Raw genomic sequence first — 22,868 nt, forward strand, 5'->3', positions numbered from 1 at the left:
CAACCTCTGCCACCTAGAAGGACAAGGGAAGCAGATGCATGGGAACACCACCACCTGCAAGTTCCCTCCCAGCCACACACCATCCTGACTTGGAACTATATCACCATTCCTTCACTGTCGCTGGGTCAAAATCCTGGAACTCCCTTCCTAACAGCACTGTAGGTGTACCTAGCCCACATGGACTGCAGCGGTTCAAGAAGGCAGCTCACCATCACCTTCTCAAGAGCAATTACAGATAGGCAATAAATGCTGGCCTGGCCAAGCTAGCAATGCCCACAACCCATGAATGAATAAAAAAGCCCATTGTTCAGCTACCATTTTTCCTGCCAAGCTTTGGCTCGAATTTATTCATCCCAGATCTGTTCTCTCCCCATTGAAGTTGCCTTTCCCCCAGTTAATTATTCTTAAGTACTGCTTCTGTGCAGGAGGTCCGCACCATGCCAGGGCTCTACAGGCCCAATGCATCCAAAGGGTGACTGCCAAGGTCATCCTTAGCCATGGGGCAGAAGGTCAGCAGTCAGGCTCCACCCCAGCTGACAATGCAGAGGCAGCACCGTGTATGACTTCATGTAAGTGAATTAAGAAGTGCACATAGAATCCCGGGGTTATCACAGGTGTGCGTTTGTTTCTGATGACACTGGCAGTCTCCATTCTGAATGTTCATAAATCTTTGCTGCTAGGCATGGACTTCCTCCCTTTCTCTTCCATCAAGGGCTTGACCCTTCGCTGCATCTGCTGGAGGTGATCAAATATGCTGCGAGGGGTCAACTCTGGAGCCTCACCAGATCTGCTCTGCTTGAATGTTCAGTAGGCAAATGCATTCTTAAGGAAGGAAGGTGGCAAGATGGCTGCTTAAAGGCAGGTCTTTATTGGTGAAGGTACAAGGAGCATAAAGGATCAAATGAAATGTGAATGTATAAGGGCATCGCAAGCCTCCCTTGTATGTCTCTCATGGCCAAGGTCCTTTAGCCCTTGGGGTCCTTCATCTGGTCTTGCTTGCCCATCCTCCCACTCCACATCCTCATCATCTGAGGAGGCAGTCTACTCTTAACTTTCCTCGTTGCTCATCAGCTCCCCCCTCTGCAGGGTAAGGTTGTGCAGTGAGCAGCAAACAGCAACGATATGCGAGACCCTTACTAGGGTGTAATGAAGGGCTTCACCAGATTGATCCAGGCTCCTGAATAGCATCTTAAGCTGTCCAATGGCCTGCTCAATGGTTGCTTTCCTTGTCCTTTGGCAGGCATTGTATCTCTCTCTGCATCTGTGTGTGGGGCCCTCACAGGCGTCAGTTGCCATGTCCTCAGTGGGTAGCCCTTGTCTCCAAGGATCCATCCCTGCAGGCTGGAGGGAGGGTGGAAAAGTTCTGGCACCTGAGACAGCCTCAAAATGTAGGCATCATGGCAACTACCCGGGAAGCGTGTACAGACCTGCAGGATCCATTTATGGTGGTCGCAGACCAGTTGTACATTAAAGGAGTGGAAGCCCTTCCAGTTGATGAAGGCTTCTGGCTGGTGTTTCAGAGCTTTGATGGCCACATGTGTGCAGTCGATGACACCCTGTACCTGGGGGAATCCAGCAATGGCCCCAAAACCGATGGCCCTCTCAGCCTGAGAGTTGGGATCCGTGCAGAAGCGGACATAGGCACTGGCCCTCCTGAACAGGGCTTTGGTGACCTCCTTGATGCACCAATGGACCGCTGACTGTGAGATCCCACATATATCTCCTATGGATCCCTGGAATGATCCGGTGGTATAGAAGTTCAGTGCCACAGTGACCTTCAGGACCACAGGCATTGGATTCCCATCAAGTCTCCTGGGGCACAGCTCATCCTGCATCATGGCACACAGGTCTGTCGTGATCTCCCTGGAGAGGCGAAGTCTTCGTTGGCACTGTATCTTGGACAAGTGCAGGTCGTTGATCTTTGACCTGTACACGCTTTCTGGAGGGTAGGACGTTCTGTGTTACACAGCTCCCTCTCTCTCCTCTTCCCCGTTCTGCAGCATCCACAGGCCACTGAAGACCCTCCTGTGGGCTCGCAGGTCGTGCTGCCGCTGCAGGTGCCTGGATCTCCCTCCCGCTCTGCTGCACCTCATCTTCAATGGAGTTCCTGATGTCTGGATGAATGAAGCCCATGATAGGTGGCCGCTCCCTGAAAGGCTATCCTTCCTTGCCAGTGGTCCCCTCTTGTTGCCCCCCCATTTGTGAGCCTTGCCCAGGTGTCACTTGTCCATTGCCCTCCTTGTATTGGCCACCCTGCAGCACAGCCAACCTTACCCTCGCTCCTGACACACTGCGCTCAGCTCTCCCTTCGTGACCCTTCTAGTGCTTCAATGGTTGCCCTTCTGATGGCTTCCTCTTGCTGGCAGCCATGATCTACTGCCTCCATGTCTCCTCCTTGGAGAAAGTGAAACTCTGAAACCCTGAGAGACCCTTGCACCATTTATAAAATTAAATCTGCATCATAAAATCATATTCAACTGGCCGGTTAACTATAACAATTACCTGCCCACTGTGTCCCCATTGGGCCTCTGCCCTCCATGTTTGCCACTATGGACAAAATCAGGATGGGGAATCACGACAGGATGTCCGATGTCATGTCCCCACATGCCTCTGTACCTGTCCACTTCGTTCCCTTAAAATTCAGCCCTTAGTTTCCCCATGGAGACAAGTGCAATGCCCATGCCGGTGGGGGCCTAGCAGCCCATGATGGGGGCACATGGTTGCCACCTTTATACGGCAATAATCAAGGGACCTTGTGGGGATCAACAGTGACAGATGGGCACCTCTCACAGACAGGCAGCCATGCATCTGACAGGATATGCTGCTGCCTGAACGCTGTGTCACCGACTGGGTGGTCACTCCCTCGGCACCAAGCCAACCCTCTTGCAATACCACATTCCAGCCCCAAAGGGAAATGTGGTATGGAGTACTCACCTTGGCGGACCGAATGAGGTCACTGACATGCTTGCGGCACTGGATCCGGGTTCAGGGGCCTAACCCCATGGCTGTTGACCTCCTCTGCAATCTCCATCCAGGTTTGCTTGGACAGGTGGGGCCCTGTTCTCCTACCATCCCTGGGAAAGAGGATCTCCACCGTGCCCTTGCAGCCTGGAGGACAGCCTGCAGTGAGGCATCACTGAACAGTGGAGCCACCTGGGGTTTTCCTTCTGCCATTGTTGGTATTGCCTTCCCGTGAGCTCCTTGCTTGTTTTGAGTCTTCATTGTGGGGAGCAGCAGCAGTAGCAGGATAGTTCAAGGCAGCAGCTACAGGACAACTCCAGGCAGCAGTTGCAGAACTGAAGGCAACAGGAACAGGTTCACTCATGACAGCAGCAGCAGAAAGTTTCAGGGCAGCAGTAGCAGAAGAACTTAAGGCATCAGGAACATCACCACTCAAGGCCACAGGAACAAGACGGAGTCCTTTGTTCAGGTAGCAATGAATGCAGGGCTCGCAGCCTTTTAAATATGGCACCAGCACCTGCTGCAGTGCCAGCTGACACAAACCTCACCACCCGCGTTGCGGACTCCGGCCCAGGATTGGCCTGCCACCGCGCGGTCACACACAGCCAGCTGCCTAACACCCAAACGGAAATGGCGCCTGCATCTGGTACTGCCACCATGACCCGCCCCCTCAGAAGAAAATTCTGCCCCTGATTTTCTAGTCTCTCGATGTATTACTAATGAATTGGAACAGTATTTCAGGCTCCTAATGACTGACAACTCTTGTTTTTGCATTTATGAAAAATTGCATTCAGAGAGGATTGTCCTTCAGATTTAATTAAACATTCCCAAAGTTCCCTTAGACCATGTGTAAGTAATATACCACATGATATGCTTTTAAGTATAGTACACATTTGATAGTTCTGAACCCAGTACTACCTTGCCATTAAATTCTGTTGGGACTGTTTAGAGTGCTGGTTTTCCTGCATCTCCCCTTCTTTGTGTGACTGCATCTTTATTAATGATTACCATCATCGATAATCTTCACTTCATCATTTTCATGAACAACAGTTTGTTTACAGCCTGTCGTACAAATGAATTAAGATGTAAAACACTTTACCAAATAAAAAAGTAAAAACAACTTTAATATTGAGGAAGAAACAGAACTGTATTTGCAAATAAATATGGAATCACAGATTAATATATTAAACAGAAAATACGTGTCACTGTTGAGGATTATGGAAATTTAATCATATGAGGTATAATCAACATCATTTATTGATCGTAGTGGTGATCTGTCCAAGGGCAGGTCCTCTGCTCATTTCACCATGCCTCATGGGCCTGTGCTTTCCTCTTCAGTTGCTTATAAGAGGCTCCCATTTTAAACGTCCATGAGAAATGAGCAATATGGCAAGGGAGAAAGTACATGAGGTGGTTTCCTGTTGCTTTCTCATGTGTGCTTTAAAGGAAACACAAGCCCTCTTCCTGAAGGATCCTCCGCCTTTAAGCAGCCGTTGTTCCTCAAGGTTCTAGCTCTTCCACCATCACCAACAATTCACTGATTCCGCCATTGGCCATGGCTGGTAACCCTGAGCATGGGTCCCTTACCTAGGCCTGGGGTGACTAGCAAAAGGGCAGGTCGACCACCCCTGAGGTCTCAAATAACCCTGCTGCCCTGAATTTATTGATTGCTGCATCATATATAAATAGGAAATTCCAATACTAATCTATGGTTTGTCTTTATACAGATAAGTATCTTTCTTATAGGACAAGGTGACAAATAATAAGTACTTTCCAGAAGTCAAACTCTGGAGTCTGCATAAAAACAGAAGAGAGGGACAGAGTTAGAATTTCAGGGCAATGACCTGTCATCAAGACCCATCAGAACCCAGTTCTGATGAAAGGTCATCTGTTGGGCTGGATGGGGTTTCCGAGCCCATACTTGCCACCAGTGAGACCATCTCAGCAATCTTCCGGGAGGCAACCTCCTAATTGGCCACCTCCAAACTCTCTGTCCAATTAAGAACAGCAGGCGAGCTCTCTATGCTGCCAACCCAATCAGAGGGCCAGCAGCTCTGGAGCCTCAGCAGCCCAGGACAGATGGGTGCTGCTGAGGCAGGTCGGGACTGCAAGGGTGCTTCAACATGGAGGCTGCCTCACTGCCTGTAGAGCAGTGCAGAAACTAGGAGCCTCCAACTTCAAGAGGACCCAGCCTATCTCAGGGAGGCTGCCTCCATTGAGCTGGTGGCTTCCGCAAGTAGTGGGGGCTACTCCCCAGCGGTAAAATGCCGGGGAGGCCACAAAATTGCCCCTAAGTGGGGTCTCAACCACCTTAGTTGGCTGCCTACTTCCATGCTGTGGGCAGCCTACCTTCTTCCCAACCCACCCCGAAGAAACTTCCCCGGTGGCGGAAATGTGCCGGGAGCCATCCTGATGCAGCTCCCCCATTATTTTCCTGGCCCCCCCCCCGCCGCCTCCAACCCCACCTCCACGGGATCAAGAAAATCCAGCCTGTTAACTGTTTCCCTCTCTACAGATGCTGCAAGATCTAGTGAGCATTTCCAGCATTTTCTGCTTTAAGTTCTGATTTCCAGCATCCATAGTATTTTGCTTTTGTCTAGAGCTGGTTGGTTCACCAAAACATCTGCACTACAATTAACAGTAATTCAATCCAGACACTGATTAACACATTCCTAACTGACACCTTAACGTTTCCATGCACAGTTACACTATTACATATGATAAGCTGTGGAAGAAACATCAAAGAAAGAATTCTAGAACAATAAACAATTTAGTTTGGTTGGGTATATTTTCTTTGGAAAGGTGACCCACTCTCTTGGGTTCATCAAAAGCTTTGTGAAACACCATCTTTGAATTTGCCTAATATGTTGTTTGCTTAATGATAAGGATGCTAATTCAAGGGAGGCCTCACCAATTTTATTTGAACACCAGGATATATTCTCTGACTCAGCACTTTCAACATGAAGCTTCACCTACCAGGAACTCATATCAGGAAATCACTCGAGCAGACCATTTTTTTTATTCATTCATTTTAATGAATAGGAAATCATGGAAAGTATGCACATAATTAACTGTCATGCAGTCCTGACAGCCGAGCTCCATATTCAGAGTGTGAGAGCAGAAAATTTACCTGATTAAGGTTCTATTGGGCCTCCCTGCTGCTTTCTCATCCAGACTATTACTTTGACCACAACTCTTCTGCTAAATCTTCTCTTCCACACCTTTTCAAATGCCGGGAAAGGATCTGTATTTTATCTGAAGATGTTGGAAGATTCTTTTTCCACATGTTGAGAAGTTTGAAAATCTGGTCTGTTAAATCATCAGGGTTGGTCAGCCTAACCAGCTGAATGGCACTGCGTCGAATTCGAAGAGATGTCACAAGCAGTGTGGCATCTTCGTCAGAAAGTTTTGAAGCCAGCCAGTAAAGCACATTTTCAGATGTTATTTCTGTGAATTAAAGAGTTCAGACACCATTAAAAATTAGGATTTTTTAAAAATTCATTTGTGGCATGAGGGCATTGCTGGCAAGGCCAGCATTTATTGCCCATCCTTAATTGCCTTTGAGAAGGTGTTGGCAAGTTGAATGGCTTGATAGGCCATTTCTGAGGGCAGTTAAAAGTTGCTGTGAGTCTGGAATCACAAATAGGCCAGGCCAAGTAAGGATGGCAGATTGCCTTCCTTAAAGGACATAAGCAAACCAGATGAGTTTTTATAACAATCCAACAGTCCTGAAAGTGGCTTTTTAATATAAATTTATTTTATCATCAGAATTTAAATTCCCTGGTTGCCAGAGTGGGATTTGAATATATTGTTAGATCAAGCCTCTCAATTACTAATCCATTCACATAACCACTATGCTACTTGCTCCCAGTGACATGCCTAAATACTTAAATCCTATTTGCATTAATTATCCAGGTTCCAGCTATATTCTAAAGTTTGTGTTCCTTCTAGAATATTGATAGCTATTACCAGCGTTTGACAAGTATTGAAAGACTATCATTGGATTGACTTTAATTACATTCATATGTCACCATAATGCAACAGTGTTCCTGGTTTGACACTGAGATTACTTGTTTTATGAGACCAAGGCTATAAGCCAAAATTTATTTAACATTGAAAAGTAAATGAACAGTAGTTAATATGAACAGTGCATCAATACTAATTACAGACTTTACTATTTTTAAAATGACAAAGATTCTTCTCCTTCACTTACCGTCAACATCAAATTGATCCTTGAAACTTGGCTGCCGCACATCCACTGATTTACCCCAGTCTTTCTGCTTACTTCAGACTGGTGATCTGACTGCAGGCAGCAAAGTTTGGACCCACAATCAGAAGCTCCTTTTCACAGATCTGTCTAAATGGAAATCACTGATCCTACACTTTCAGAGACCCAATTCACATCTTCACTGCAGATACAATTATCAAACAAGCCCACTACCACCAAAAATATCCCAAATGTCAATCAGATGGATAAATGAATGGCTTGATTCAATGACCTGCAAGAATCAAATTCACTGAAACCAGATGTTTGCTAGATGTCCCACGTCAAAGTCCCAGAACTGACTCACTAGAATAATTCATAATTACTGTCAGTCCCAGCAGCCAAAAGTCCCCAAAAACTCAAAAGTAGTCTAAAGAAACAAGTCAATGATTTACCTGATGGCAGCTGAAGATCCCTTTAAATACTGCTCAAAATGGTACCCTCCCACTGTCTCCATCCATGATTCCCATGACTGATTTAGAATTGGTATAAAGGACGTTGTTAACAATTCTACTTTCCAACATGAGTTAATAATAGGTGAGGATTCTGTTTGGTTTCTGAAGTTATGAAAGAGATTGATAAAGTTGATTCCAGACAAATTGTTCATACTTATGAAAGGTTAAGAAACAAGGGAAATAGTTATTAAAACTGTGAAATAATTGCATATCTTATGAGCTAATTACAAGTTACTTGGTTACCTGGCCATGTCTATCTGATGACCTTTTTTGTGGCTGAGTTAATGCTGTAGCACATTTTGTTTTCCTAAAATGCTGTGAGCCAACACCAATATTTAATGAATTAGATGGAATCATGAAAACAGCCTATTTCCACCTCTGTAAGATCGCTCGATTTTGCCCCGCTTTAGCTCATCTGCTGCTGAAACCATCATCTATGCCTTTGTTACCTTTCGACTTCATTATTACAATGCACTCTTGGCTGGCCTCCCACTTGAGGTCATCCAATATTGAAGACTTAGATAATGAGATTGAAAGCCAGATTTGCCGATGACACAACGATATGCGGTATTGTAAGCAGTGTAGATAGAAGTGTAAAATTACAAAGAGATATTCATAGATTAAGTGAATGGGCAAAACTGTGGCAAATGGATTTCAATGTAGGCAAATGTGAGGTCATCCACTTTGGACCTAAAAGGAGAGAACAAGGTACAATCTAAATGGTGAAAAGCTAGGAACAGTGGCAGTCCAAAGAGACTTGGGGGTACAGGTACATAGATCATTAAAATGTCATGGACAGAAACAAAAAATGATCAAAAAGGTTATTTTATTGCTGGCCTTTATATCTACAGGACTAGAATATAAGGGAATAGAAGTCATGTTATAGCTATACAAAGCTCTGGTTAGACCACACCTGGAATATTGTGAGCAGCTCTGGACACTATACCTTCGGAAGGATATATTGGCCTTGGAGGGAGTGCAGCATAGATTTACCAGAATGATACCTGGACTCCAAGGGTAAATTATAGAGAGAGATTACACAAACTAGGGTTTTATTCCCTGGAATTTAGAAAGTTAAGGGGTGATTTGATCAAAATTTTCACAATAAAGGGGAACAGATAGGGAAGATACAAATAAACAATTTATGCTGGTTGTGAAATCTAGGACTAGGGGCCAAAGTCTAAGAAATAGAGCCAGGCCTTGCAGGAGTGAAATTAGGAAAACTTTCTACACACAAAGGACAGTAGAAGTTTGGAACTCTCTTCAACAAATGGTGATTGAGCTGGCAATTGTAAATTCTAAATCTGAGATTGATAGATTTTGTTATCTAAAAATATGGGAAGAAGGCAGATATATGGGGCAGGATTTCCATTCTGGGGTCAGGAAACTGATGTCAGGACCATTTCCAGGTCCCGATCCCGCACGGTGTTCCTAACATGCCCAACTCCATTGTTTTTATTCTTCCATGGGATGTGAGCAAGGCCAGCATTTGCTGCCCATCCCTAAGATGTTTCCCAACCCTGAAATGGAAATCCCACCCCATTTATCTGGCTTTGTCCCATATCTTTGGATAACAAAGATTTATCAGTCTCAGATTTAAAATTTACAATAACGAAGTTTGTAAAAAGTGTCAGCCAATTAATAGACAGGGAACAGGCTCACCATTCAATTAAGGATGGTGGGTGGGCTTCCGAGGCTGGAGGGCCAATGGCAGGCCCTCCAGCACTGACACACAGGCAGCCCCACTGGCTGAGGTGGGAGCGGCCGATTTGTAATGGAGAGAGAGAGAGGGCGCTTCAACATGGAGGTGCCCTCTGAAGAATCGGTCAGATTTAAAAAAAATTTAAAATGACCACAGCTGCCTAGCAGTGATCCTGGAGGGGCAACCCCTCCACAGGACATACCATGGCTGCAGCAATGACCTGGCAGCCATGACAGGTGTGAATGGGGCCGTCCCTCAAGGGATTAATCATGGCCCCACCCCTTTCCCACCGCAAGGCCACCTTGATGCATTGGTCATGTTTAGGTCTGATGTGCAAAGCCCGCATGCCAACTGAAAATCTCAGTTGGCATGAGAAAAGGCCCCTTAATTGCACTCAGTTGGCTACCCGCCCATGGAGTTAGGTCACAGATCAACCACGATCTCACTGAATAGTGAAACTGGCTTGAGAGGCTGAATAGCTTACTCCTGTTCCTCTGATCCTCTGTTCCCTGCTGCCTGTGTCCGAACTCATATGAAGACCCTTGTGCTCACTGACCTGCATTGGCTCCCAGTTGAGCAATGGGTCAGTTTTAAAATTCTCATCTTGTTTTCAGATCCTTCCATGGCCTTGTTCCGCCCTATCTCTGTAATAATATATAATATCCAGCCTTAATAACCCCAAAATATGTGTCCTCTTGAGCGCCCCCAATTTCAATAACTCCATCTTTGGTTGCCAAGGCCCTAAGCTCTGGAAATTTCTCCCTATACCTTTCTACATTTCTTTTCTCCTTTAAGACGCTCCTTAAAACCTACCTCTTTGACCAAGCTTTTGGTCATCTGCTCTCATATTCCCTTATATGGCTCGGAGTCAAACTTTGTTTGCTAACACTCCTGTGAATTGCCTTGGGACATTTTACTATATTAAAGGCGATTTATAAATACCAGTTGTTGTAGTTTTTGTCATTGAATGTGACACTCTGCAGCACGAAGAGCTGTTTTGCTCCTACCAGCACTGTCTATGAGCAAATAGTGCAAAGTGCACCAAAAGGGGACCATGTGCCACCTAGAATTCAATGCCCAAACATCCTGTCAAATCTATTAAAGGAGATGCAACACAGGCACACATGGATACACTTAAGGGTATGACATGGGCTTCGGCCATAAAGAGGAAGTTTGAGTGCATACTTGGCCTTAAAGTCAGCCTACACTTAAAATGGCAGGCCCACTGGAAGCCATGGAAGTGAAAGAGACAGCACTGTCATGCCAAGAAATAGTATAAGAACAGGGAAAACAAGTTCAAAAATGTAGAAATGTGTAAGAATTGGATGAATGTGCTGGTTTGACTGTGAGTCTTCTCTTTTTATTCAAGGTGACATGGTTAGGGATTCCTTTAATGGTACAGGAGAGGACCAGGTGAATTTCTTCAGCAGCTGACAAGCGGGCTATTCTTGCTCCTGCATCGGCTGCCAAACAAGATACATCACAAAAAGTGCGGGCGGGTGGTGGGGGGAAAGCACACTACTGAACACCACTTCCATCATTAAATCTAAAAGACTAACAGCGTTCTGCAACAAGTAAACCACTTTCTAACCAAAAGTCAGAAATAAAGAACTATCTTGATGATACCAATCTGTCTACCTAAGACCTAAACAGCAGGTCAGGAAGCAATAGTGCCAGGTTTGTCTGGCAGCAGTTTGTCCCTGATCTACACTAGTGCTATTAGAGGAAATAATGAACAATCCGACAATCAGTTTCATGCAATTTATTTCTTTTTTATTTAGAGATACAGCACTGAAACAGGCCCTTCGGCCCACCGAGTCTGTGCTGACCATCAACCACCCATTTATACTAATCCTACACTAATCCCATTTTCCTACCACATCCCCACCTGTCCCTATATTCCCCTACCACCTACCTATACTCGGGGCAATTTATAATGGTCAATTTACCTATCAACCTGCAAGTCTTTTGGTGGTGGGAGGAAACCGGAATACCCGGCGAAAACCCAAGCAGACACAGGGAGAACTTGCAAACTCCACACAGGCAGTGCCCAGAATTGAACCCAATACTCCAGATGTGGTCTCACCAAGGCCTTGTATAATTGCAGCAAGACATCCTTGCTCGTGTACTCAAATCCTCTCACTATGAAGGTTCATATACCATTTGCCTTCTTAACTGCCTGCTGCACCTGCATGCTTACTTTCAGCAACTGGTGCACAAGGACACCCAGGTCTCGCGGCACCTCCCCCTTTCCCAATCTATCGCCATTCAGATAATAATCTGCCTTTCTGTCTTTGCCACCAAAGCGGATAACCTCACATTTATCCACATTATACTGCAATTGCCATGTATTTGCCCACTCACTCAACCTGTCCAAATCACACTGGAGCTTCTCTGTATCCTCCTCACAGCTCGCACTCCCACCCAGCTTTGTGTCGTCTGCAAACTTGGATATATTACATTTAATTCCCTCATCTATATCATTAATATATATTATGACTAGCTGGGATCCTAGCACTGATCCCTGCGGTACCCCACTAGTCACTGCCTGTCACTCGGAAAAAGATCTGTTTATTCCTACTCTTTGTTTCCTGTCTGCCAACCAATTCTCTATCCATGTCAGTACCTTACCCCCAATCCAATGTGCTTTAATTTTGCACAGTAATCTCTTATGTGGGACCTTATCGAAAGCCTGCTGAAAGTCCAAATATACCACATCCACTGATTCTCCCTTATCTCTTCTACTAGTTACATCCTCAAAAAATTCCAGTAGATTTGTCAAGCATGATTTCCCTTTCATAAATCCATGTTGACTTTGTCCAATCCTGTCACTGTTTTCCAAGTGCTCGCTATTACATCTTTTATACTGGACTCTAGCATTTTCCCCACTACTGATGTCAGGCTAACTGGTCTATAATTCCCTGTTTTCTCTCTACCTCCTTTTTTAAATAGTGGGGTTACATTAGTTACCCTCCAATCCTTTGGAACTGTTCCAGAGTCTATGCATCTACTATTTCTAGGGCCACTTCCTTAAATACTCTGGGATATAGATTATCAGGCCCTGGGGATTTATCAGCTTTCAATCCCATCAATTTCCCTTACAAAATTTCCCTACTAATACTGACTTCATACAGTTCCTTCTTCTCACTAGACCTTATGTTCCTCAACATTTCTGGGAAGTAATTTGTGTCCTCCTTTGTGAAGACAGAACCAAAGTATGTATTTAATTGGTCTGTCATTTTTTTGTTCCCCATTATAAATTCCCCCGTTTCTGACTGTAAGGGACCCACATTTGTCTTCACTAATCTTTTTCTCTTCACATATCTATAGAAACTTTTACAGTCAGTTTTTACGTTCTCTGCAAGCTTACTGTCATACTCTATTTTCCCCTTTTTAATCAATCCCTTTGTCCTCCTTTGCTGAATTCTAAACTACTCCCAATCCTCAGGTTTGCTGCTTGTTCTGGCCATTTTATATTTCTCCTCCTTGGATCTAACACTATCCCTAATTTCTTTTGTAAGCCACGGTTGAGCCACCCTTCCTGTTTTATTTTTGCACCAGACAGAGAAGGAGCAAAACAGTTGCCAGTATATTGTGGCATTGAAGAATTTATCATTACTTTGGAACTTTGGTACATTCTTAGACCGTGCATTATGAGACAGATTCGTGTGTGGACTGGTAAATGAAAGAATCCAGGCAAAGTTACGAAACACCCAAAATCTTATACTTTGAGCTAGAGTGTAAGATTGCTTCTACCATGGAGATGGCATCAAAGAATGCTTGGGAATTTTGTCCTATGTAAGTGACTCGTACAGTTACTGTCCACTGTATGAAGGCTTCTGCAAAGTCTAAAGTGGAGGGACCTGATCAGAAGATTGCTGTTGATAAAAGTTCAGTGACTTGTTATCATGGTTATGACAAACACATGGCATAGGCATGTCAATACAGAAATGCCAAATGTTTTAATTGCCAAAAGATAGGCCATATTGCAACTGCTTGCCGAGCGAAGGCCAAAGCAAGAAAGAGGACTCTTCCCAGCAGTAATGGAAAGTAGCGGCGTAACAAGGGTGGAGTTCACAATCTTGAAGTGAATCCAGAGTGCTTAAGCGTGGAGGAACCAGCACTGTACAGCATTTATGCCACTAGCAATCACTTAAATGATAGACTTTTGTGCAAAGGTGTTGGTAAATCAACAGTACATCAACATGCGCATCAATATGGCTGCAATTGTTCCATTATGAGTAGAGATACATATGAGAGCAAATTCAATGATGTATCTCCAACTGGGAGGATAGTTCAGTTGAAAACCTACTCTGGTGAGGTGTTAGAATCATGCAGACAAATGGATTGCATTTCCAATATAAGGGCAAATCATTCAAGTTACCTATTGTTGTCATGAAATATGTCAACAAACCAATGTTAATGGGTAAAGACTGGCTTCATAAGCTGAAGTTAGACTGGACGCATGTTTTCCAAGTTGAGACAACCAAGAAGCTTAATCTGTTATTGAGTAGTTTCAGGAACTTTTTTGAGGATAGCTATGAAGGTATAATTGGTGTGAAAGTGTACATCCGAATGAGGCCTGATGCAAACCCAGTATATTGCAAGGCTAGGCCGGTTCCTTATGCTCTCAAAACCCAAGTTGAAGAGGAACTAAAGAAGCTAGAGAGGAATGATGTGCTAGTGAAAACTGACGCAGTGATTGGGCATCCTCAATTGTAGTGCTGCCCAAATCAGACAAGACTGTAAGACTATGCAGCGACCACAAAGCCACAATCAACCAGGCAGTGGATGATCAGCATTATTTATTTATTTAGAGATACAGCACTGAAACAGGCCCTTCGGCCCACCGAGTCTGTGCCGACCATCAACCACCCATTTATACTAATCCTACACTAATTCCATATTCCTACCATATCCCCACCTGTTCCTATATTTCCCTACCACCTACCTATACTAGGGGCAATTTATAATGGCCAATTTACCTATCAACCTGCAAGTCTTTGGCATGTGGGAGGAAACCGGAGCACCCGAAGGAAATCCACACAAACACAGGGAGAACTTGCAAACTCCACACAGGCAGTACCCAGAATTGAACCCGGGTCGCTGGAGCTGTGAGGCTGCGGTGCTAACCACTGCGCCACTGTGCCACATTATCCACTATCGACCTAGAGTCATAGAGTTATACAGCACAGAAACAGGCCCTTCGGCCTAACTATTCTAATCCCATTTACCAGCACTTGGCCCGTAACCTTGTATGCTATGGCATTTCAAGTGCTCATCGAAATACTTCTTAACTGTTGTGAGGGTTCCTGCCTCTACCACCCCTTCAGGCAGTGTGTTCCAGATTACAACTACCCTCCAGGTGAAAAATTCTTTCCTCAAATCCCCTCTAAACCTCCTGCCCCTTACCTTAAATCTATGCCCCCTGGTTATTAACCCCTCCGCTAAGGGAAAAAGTTTCTTCCTATCTAACCTATCAATGCCCCTCATCATTTTGTATACCTCAATCAGATGCCCCCTTAGCCTTCTCTGCGCTAAGGAAAACCCTTCATCAGGGTTCACTGACCTGAAACGTTGACTCTGCTTCTCTCTCCATGGGTGCTGCCGGACCTGCTGAGTATTTCCAGCATTTCTTGTTTTTATTTCAGATTTCCAGCATCTGCAGTATTTTGCTTTTGTTATCCTGGTGAATCTCCTCTGCACCCTCTCCAGTGCAATTACATCCTTCCTGTAGTGCGGTGCCCAGAACTGTACACAGATCTCTCAAGGTATGTGGAGTTAGCAGGATCCAAGCTATTCACAAAGTTGGATTTGTCCCATGCTTACACACAGCTCAATGTGGATCAAGAGAGTCAGCAGTATCTCATGATAAGCACACACGTAGGGTTATACTCCTACATAAAACAGGGTTCAAGGGGTTCTGCCAAGGAGTACCTTCCTACAGGTACTTGTTCTCGCATCTCAGGGTGGTGAACTGGTTGTGGCTTTGCTCACAGCTTGTCCTTCCACCAAGACAGTCCCAGCCAAAACCTGCATGTGGTGAGCCTGCTACACTGATCTGGGTGGATCTAGAGGGATGAACCTCAATAAAAACAGGTTTCAAGTCCTCAACGGTGAAACAGGTGGATGAATGAGACACATGTAGATCAATGGCTATGAAGGCAGATGAAGGCTGCAGTGGAATTGGCACTTACCAGTTGTCATGGCTTGCCATGCCATTAGGTAAAGTTTGCCAACCCATCAGGATTGTGCAGTTGTTGCCTGCGCACCGACTTCCTCATGTTAAAAGAAGACATGCGCAGTTCTCTGCTAGGGACACTGAAAATCCCTACGGTGATGGACAAGCGCTGTCAGAGACAGGGCTGTGAACCAAACGTAGGCTGTCCTAAACTGTCCTGACTAGGAAACCATACCTGGTGGGATCACCACCCTTGCGGTCAAAAACACACACAAGCAATAAAATTCATGATTTTTTGTACTTGAAATACGCACACCCTCATGGACAATCAAAACAGTACCTGCCCTGAAAGGAGAACTGCCATATTTTCTCGGGAACTTGCAAGATATAACATTAACGTTGCAACTCTCTGTGAAATGCAACTCCCTGCGGAAGGCCAACTTAAAGAGGAAGGGGAAGGATACACTTTCTTCTGGAAGGGGAAACCAGAGGAGGATCATCGTATCCACAGAATTGGGTTCGACATCAAAAATAGAATCACAGATATACTTACAGAACTACCAATGGGTATTAACGAATCACTCATGACCCTTTGCCTTCATCTCAGTGGCAACCAATGGGCCACAATCATCAGTGCTTATGTTCTGACACTTGATTTTACTGCCGAAACCAAAAAACTCTGTTATGCAGATCTGGATTCTGCATTGGCAGCCATCACAAAACAAGACACACTCAGTTTACTGAGAGATCTCAATGCCAGTCTGCAAGGGCAACATCAGGAAAGAAGGAATGGGGAATTCAAATGCCAACAGTCTTTTCCTCCTCACCAAGTGTACTGAACATGGGCTCACCATCACAAACAAACTCTTTCATTATGGAGATGTGGCTGCAGGACGACAAGGATTGAGTCCTGAACATTGAGGGGTATATGATGTTCAAGAGAATAGGAAGCTAGGTAAAGATGGAGGGGTAGTACTCTAAATCAAGGATGGCACTGGTGCAATAGTTAAAGATGACCTTAGTTCAGGAGATCAGGATGTAGAATTGGTTTGGGTAGAGATAAGGAATAGTAGGGAAAAGAAGTCACTAGTGGGAGTGGTCTACATGCCGCCCAACAGTAACCACAATGTAGGAAAAAGTATACAAGAAGAAATATTGGGTGCTTGTGATAAAGGGACGGCAGTAATCATGGGTGATTTTAATCTACATATAAACTGGAAAAATCAGATTGGCAATAGTAGCCTGGATAAGGAGTACATTGAATGCTTTCGACATAGTTTCTTACAGCAGCACATTCTGGAACCAACCAGAGAGCATGTTATGTTAGACTTGGTAGTGTGTAATGTGAGAGGATTAATTAATGACTTCAGAGTAAAGGCACCTCCAGATAGCAGCGACCACAAGATGATTGAATTTTACATCCAGTTTGAAAGTGAGTCGAAGACTAGTATTTTAAACTTAAATAAGGGAAACTATATGGGCATGAAAGCTGAGCTAGCTGAAGTGAACTGGGTTATGAGGCTAGGAGACAGATCAATAGAGAAGCAGTGGCAAACATTCAAGGGGATATTTCAGAATACTCAGGATAAGTATGTTCCTACTATAAAGAAAAACTCTAAAGGGAGGACCCACCATCCGTGCTTATCTAAAGAACTAAAAGAAAGCATCAAACTTAAGGAAAAGGCATATAATTGCACTAAGATGAGTGGCAGGTCACAATATAAAGAACGGCAGAGAATGACTAAAAGGCTAATCAGGGGAAAGAAATTACGGTATGAGAGGAAGTGAGCTAGATATGTAAAAACAGATAGCAAGAGTTTCTACAGGTATTTAAAAAGGAAAAGAATAAGTAAAGTGAGTGTTGGTCCTCTAGAGAGTGAGAATGGGGAGTTAATAGTGGATAACAACGCACCAAGGCTCCTTAGATAGCACCTTCCAAACCTGCGACCTCTACCACCTAGAAGAACAAGGGCAGCAGATGCTGGAATCACTCAGCAGGTCTGGCAGCATCTGTGGAAAGAGATGCTGCCAGATGCTGCCACAGATGCTGCCAGACCTGCTGAGTGATTCCAGCATTTCTTGTTTTTGTTTCAGATTTCCAGCATCCGCAGTATTTTGCTTTTATATAAGGGCAGCAGATGCATGGGAATACCACCACCTGCAAGATCCCCTCCAAGACACACACCATGCTGACTTGATCTATGTCACCATTCCTTCACTGTCACTGGGTCAAATTCCTGGAACTACCTTCCTAACAGCACTGTGGGTGTACCTACCCCACATGGACTGCAGCGGTGCAAGAACCCAGCTCACCACCACCTTCTCAAGGGCAATTATGGATGGGCAATAAATGCTGGCCTAGCCAGCGACACCCACATCCCAGGAACGAATAAAAAAATAAGGAAATGGCGGATGAAATGAACAAATATTTTGCTTCTATCTTCACTATAGGGTATACAAAAAACATTCCAGTAATAGCTGTAAATCAGGAGGTAGAAAGAGAGGAACTTGGTAAAATTACAATCACCAGGGAAGTTGTACTGACCAAACTGATGGAACTGTGGGCTGACAATTCCCCGGGTTCTGATAGGCTTCACCCTAGGGTCTTAAAAGAGGTGACTAATGAGGTAGCAGATGCGTTGGTGTTAACTTTTCAAATTTCACTAGATTCTGGAAAGGTTCCATCAGACTGGAAATTGCAAATATAACCCCTCTATTCAAGAAGTTGGCAGGGGGTGGGGGGAGACAGAAAACAGGTAACTATAGGCCAGTCAGCTTGACGTCTGTCTTGGGGAAGGTGTGAGTATTAACTGTTAAGGAGGCTATAGCTGGGCACATAGAAAAACTCAAAGTAATCGGGAATAGTAAGCATGGCTTTGTGAAAGGGAGATTATGTTTAACCAATTTATTGGAGTTCTTTGAAGGAGTAACATGTGCCATGGATAAAGGGGAGCCCGTTGACATACTGTGCTTGGATTTCCAGAAGGCATTTGACAAGGTGCCACATAAAGGGTTATTGAGCAAAGTAGGAGCTTATGGTATAGTGGGTAACATATTAGCATGGATAGAAGATTGGCTGGCTGGCAGAAAACAGAAAGTATGCATAAATGGGTCCTTTTCTGATTGGCAGGATGTGACGAGTGGAGTCCCACAGCTGTCTGTGTTGAGGCCTCAACTTTTTACAATTTATATAAATGACTTAGATGAGGGGAGCGATGGCTTGGTAGCTAAATTTGCAGATGACACAAAGATAGGTGTGAAAGTACTTTGTGAAGAGGACATAGGAGGTTGCAGACTGATATAGAGAGGTTGAGGGAGTGGGCAAAAATCTGGCAGATGGGGTATAATGTAAAGCTGTTCACTTTGTCATAGAGTGATACAGCACTGAAACAGGCCTGTTGGCCCACCAAGCCACCCATTTGTACTAATCCCACATTAATCCCATTTTCCCACTCACATCCCCACCTTCCCTCAATTCTCCTACCACCTACCTACATTAGGGGCAATTTTTTTTTTCCAATAACCAATTTACCTATCAACCTGCAAGTCTTTGGCATGTGGGAGGAAACCAGAGCACCCAGAGGGGACCCACACAGTCACAGGGAGAACTTGCAAAGTCCACACAGGCAGTACCCAGAACCAAACCTGGGTTGCTGGCACTGTGAAGCTATGGTGCTAGCCACTGCACCACTGTGCTGCCCTTTGGGAGAAAGAATAAAAAAGCAGAGTATTACTTAAACAGAGAACGACTGCAGAACTCCGAGGTGCAGTGGGATCTAGGCGTTCTAGTGCATGAGTCACATAAAGTTAGTATATAGGTACAGCAAGTAATAAAGAAGGCTAATGGAATGCTATCCTTTATTACGAGAGGAATAGAAAATAAAAATAAGGATGTTATGCTTCAGTCATACAGGGCATTGGTGAGACCACAACTCGAATACTGTGTGCAGTTTTGGTCTCCTTATTTAAGGAAGGTGTGAATGCACGGAGGCAGTTCAGAGGAGGTTTACTAGATTGATACCTGGAATGAACAGGTTGTCTTATGATGAAATGTTGGACATAGTGGACTTGTCTTTACTGGAGTTTAGAAAACTGAGGGAGACTTGATAGAAGTATATAAGATCCTGGTGGATGTGGAAAGGATGTTTCCTTTTGTGGGGGAGTCCAGAACTCGGGGGCATTGTTTTAAAATTAGGGGTTACCCTTTTAGGACAGAGATGAGGAGAATTTTTTTCTCTCAGAGGGTTGTGCAACTTTGGAACACTTTGCCTCAGAAGGTGGTGGAAGCAGGGTCATTGAATAATTTTAAGATGGAGGTAGAAAGATTCTTGTTAGGCAAGGAAATCAAAGGTTATCAGAGTAGATGGGAGTGTGGAATTTGAAACACACAGATCAACCATGATCATATTGAATAGCAGAGAAGGTTAAAGGGTCCGAACGGCCTACTTCTGCTCCTGATCCATATGTTCGTAAAGATAAATATAAGACAACGTGGAAACACCCCCAAACTAGGCATTGGCACCTCCTGGACTACATCATTGTGATAGCCAGGCATAGGAAGGATGTACAAATCACCCGAGCCATGTAAGGTGCAAACGACTGCCTGACAGACCACAGACTTGTACACTCTGCCATGAGCATACGCCTGACACACTAACATCAAAGATATTCAAAGAAATCCAGGATAAGATTTAACAGTCACATTCTCCAAAATATAAAGACAAGAGAACAACTCCAGATGCAACTTTCTACCCGTCTTGCTCTCAAAGGTTCCAATGATGCCACTCTGGAAGGGCTTTGGAACAAAATCAGTTCTACGGTTCAAGAGACACGCACCCAGACCATCAGGTCTAAATCTTGCAGGAACCAAGACTGGTTTGATGAGAATGGTAAAGAAATATGCAAAATTCTTGATTGGAAACGCCAAACCTTCATCATGTGTCAAAATCACGCTGCATCACAGCAGAAACAAGAAGAATACTTACTACTCAAATATGTAGCTCAGAGAATGATATGTATCATCAAGAATAAGTGGTGGGTAGAGACGGCCAATGAAATCCAACATTACGCAGACCTGCAGGACATGCACTGCTTCTTGCAGGCCACCAAGACATCTATGAACCAAAAACAAATGGTACCTCCCCACTTCGAGCTTAAGACAACATTACTCTTCTCAAAAATGATGCAGCTATTGGAGATTATTGGAAGGAATGACAACGGAACCTTCTCAATTGGGAGTCAAAAGTATCTGACAAAACCATCAAAACAATTCCTTAACAGCCCAAAAGATCATATTTGGTTGTGTTGCCAGCACTTGCTGAGATACTGAAGGCGATCTAACAGATGAAGAATAAAAAGACGTGTGGTCTGGACAACATTCCTGCAGGAATCTATAAAGCTGGTGGTTATGAACTCTCTCTCAAACTCTCAGACCTTTTTAATAAAATCTGGGAGGAAGAGATAGAATCTCCCGACTTCCACAATGCCATCATTGTTTCACTTTTTAAGAAGGTTGATATTGATTTGTGGGAACTATGGAGGTTTTTTTTATTCATTCATGGGATGTGAATGTCGTTGGCCAAGTCAGCATTTATTGCCCATCCCTAATTGCCCTTGAGAAGGTGGTGGTGAGCTTCCTTCTTGAACCACTGCAGTCCATGTGAGATAGGTACACCAACAGTAATGTGAGGAAGGGAGTTCCAGGATTTTGACCCAGCGACAGTGAAAGAAAGGCAATATAGTTCCAAGTCAGGATGGTGTGTGACTTGGAGGGGAACTTGCAGGTGGTGGTGTTCCCATGTATCTGCTGCCCTTCTCCTTCTAGGTGGTAGAGGTCACAGGTTTGGAAGATGCTGTCTAAGGAGCCTTGGTGCGTTGCTGCAGTACATCTTATAGATGGTACACACTGCTGCCACTGTGCGTCAGTGGTGGAGGGAGTGAATGTTTGTAGATGGGGTGCCAATCAAGTGGGCTGCTTTGTCCTGGATGGTGTCGAGCTTCTTGAGTATTGTTGAAGCTTCGCTTATCCAGGCAAGTGGAGAGTACTCCATCACACTCCTGACTTGTGCCTTGTAGATGACAGACAGGCTTTGGGGAGTCAGGAGGTGAGTTACTCGCTGCAGGATTCCTAGTCTTTGACCTGTTCTTGTAGCCACAGTATTACTATGGCTACTCCAGTTTCTGGTCAATGGTAACCCCTAGGATGTCATTGATGGCATCATCAATGCCATTGATCATCAAGGGGAGAAGGTTAGATTCTCGCTTGTTTGAGATAGTCATTGCCTGGCACTTGTGTGGCACGAATGGTACTTGCCACTTATCAGCCCAAGCCTGGATATTGTCCAGGTCTTGCTGCATTTCTACATGGACTGCTTCAGTATCTGATGAGTTGTGAATGGTGCTGGATATTGTGCAATCATCAGCAAACATCCCCACTTCTGACCTTATGATTGAAAGAACCCCCTCCCTCAGGGATACACTAGTCTTCTCTGCACAAAGACCTGTGGTCCCAGGATTGGCCTGCTGAATCACCTGAGGACACACAAATTATGAACCCTGGCAGATGTCATCCTCATTCCAAGGTACTGATGATGATGACGACGATGGCACAAAACTGCCCTTTGGTGTGAAGTCTTCTTCAAAAATCTTACAATCCACAGTGGATAAGATTTTGCAAGGAGTGTCGCATTGCTTGTTATTCAGGCAGTAGCGTTGATCGCGATCACAACAGAAGAAGAGAATCTTCAAGTGTTGGATGAAGTGTTAAAAAGGATCAGTGTAAAGTTGAAAAGGAGCAAATGTGTTTTTGTGAAATCTGAGGCAGTGCATCTTGATTTGACAATCACTGAAAAAGGACTACAACCAGTGAAAGAGAAGATAGAGGCAATAGTCAATGCCCCAAATCCAGTGTCTGAGCTTGATCTTTTCCAGGCATGGTTCAATTCTACTCATGATTTCTGCCTGAGCTTGCAACGGTGTTAGCTCCATGACATGAGTTGTTGAAGGAAGATGTGAAATGGGAACGGTCTAAAGCACAAGATGCTTATGATGCATGTAAGAAAAGCCTGACCAGTGATGCACTACTCATTCTTTACAACACAAATTGTGATCTGAAGCGAGCAAGTGATGCTTCAAACTGTGGAGTTGAAGCAGTCATCAGTCATGTCATGGATGCTGGTCAAGGGAAGCCCATTGCAGTTGCATCACAATCCCTGACCAAGCCTGAACGTAAAGGAAAGTGCCTGTAATCATCTTCAGAATCAAAAGGTTTCACAAATTTTTGTTGGTAGAAACTTTTTGCTAATT

The 22,868-nt window shown here is 44.4% G+C and overlaps 1 protein-coding gene across 1 annotated transcript in view; it reads right to left on the reverse strand.

Annotated features, from left to right (window-relative positions):
- Window positions 1-5,754: 5,754 nt before the first annotated feature.
- The window catches only part of dthd1 (death domain containing 1), a 50,490-nt gene continuing 33,376 nt past the window's right edge, over window positions 5,755-22,868 (reverse strand). Inside the window, exon 9 of the mRNA XM_068009432.1 lies at window positions 5,755-6,408. Within this exon, the coding sequence (XP_067865533.1) occupies window positions 6,140-6,408 (269 nt within the window). The 3' untranslated portion in view covers window positions 5,755-6,139. The remainder of the gene's footprint in view (window positions 6,409-22,868) is intronic.

This window comes from Heterodontus francisci, chromosome 1 (assembly GCF_036365525.1).
Source record: "Heterodontus francisci isolate sHetFra1 chromosome 1, sHetFra1.hap1, whole genome shotgun sequence".
Taxonomy (NCBI): Eukaryota; Metazoa; Chordata; class Chondrichthyes; order Heterodontiformes; family Heterodontidae; genus Heterodontus; species Heterodontus francisci.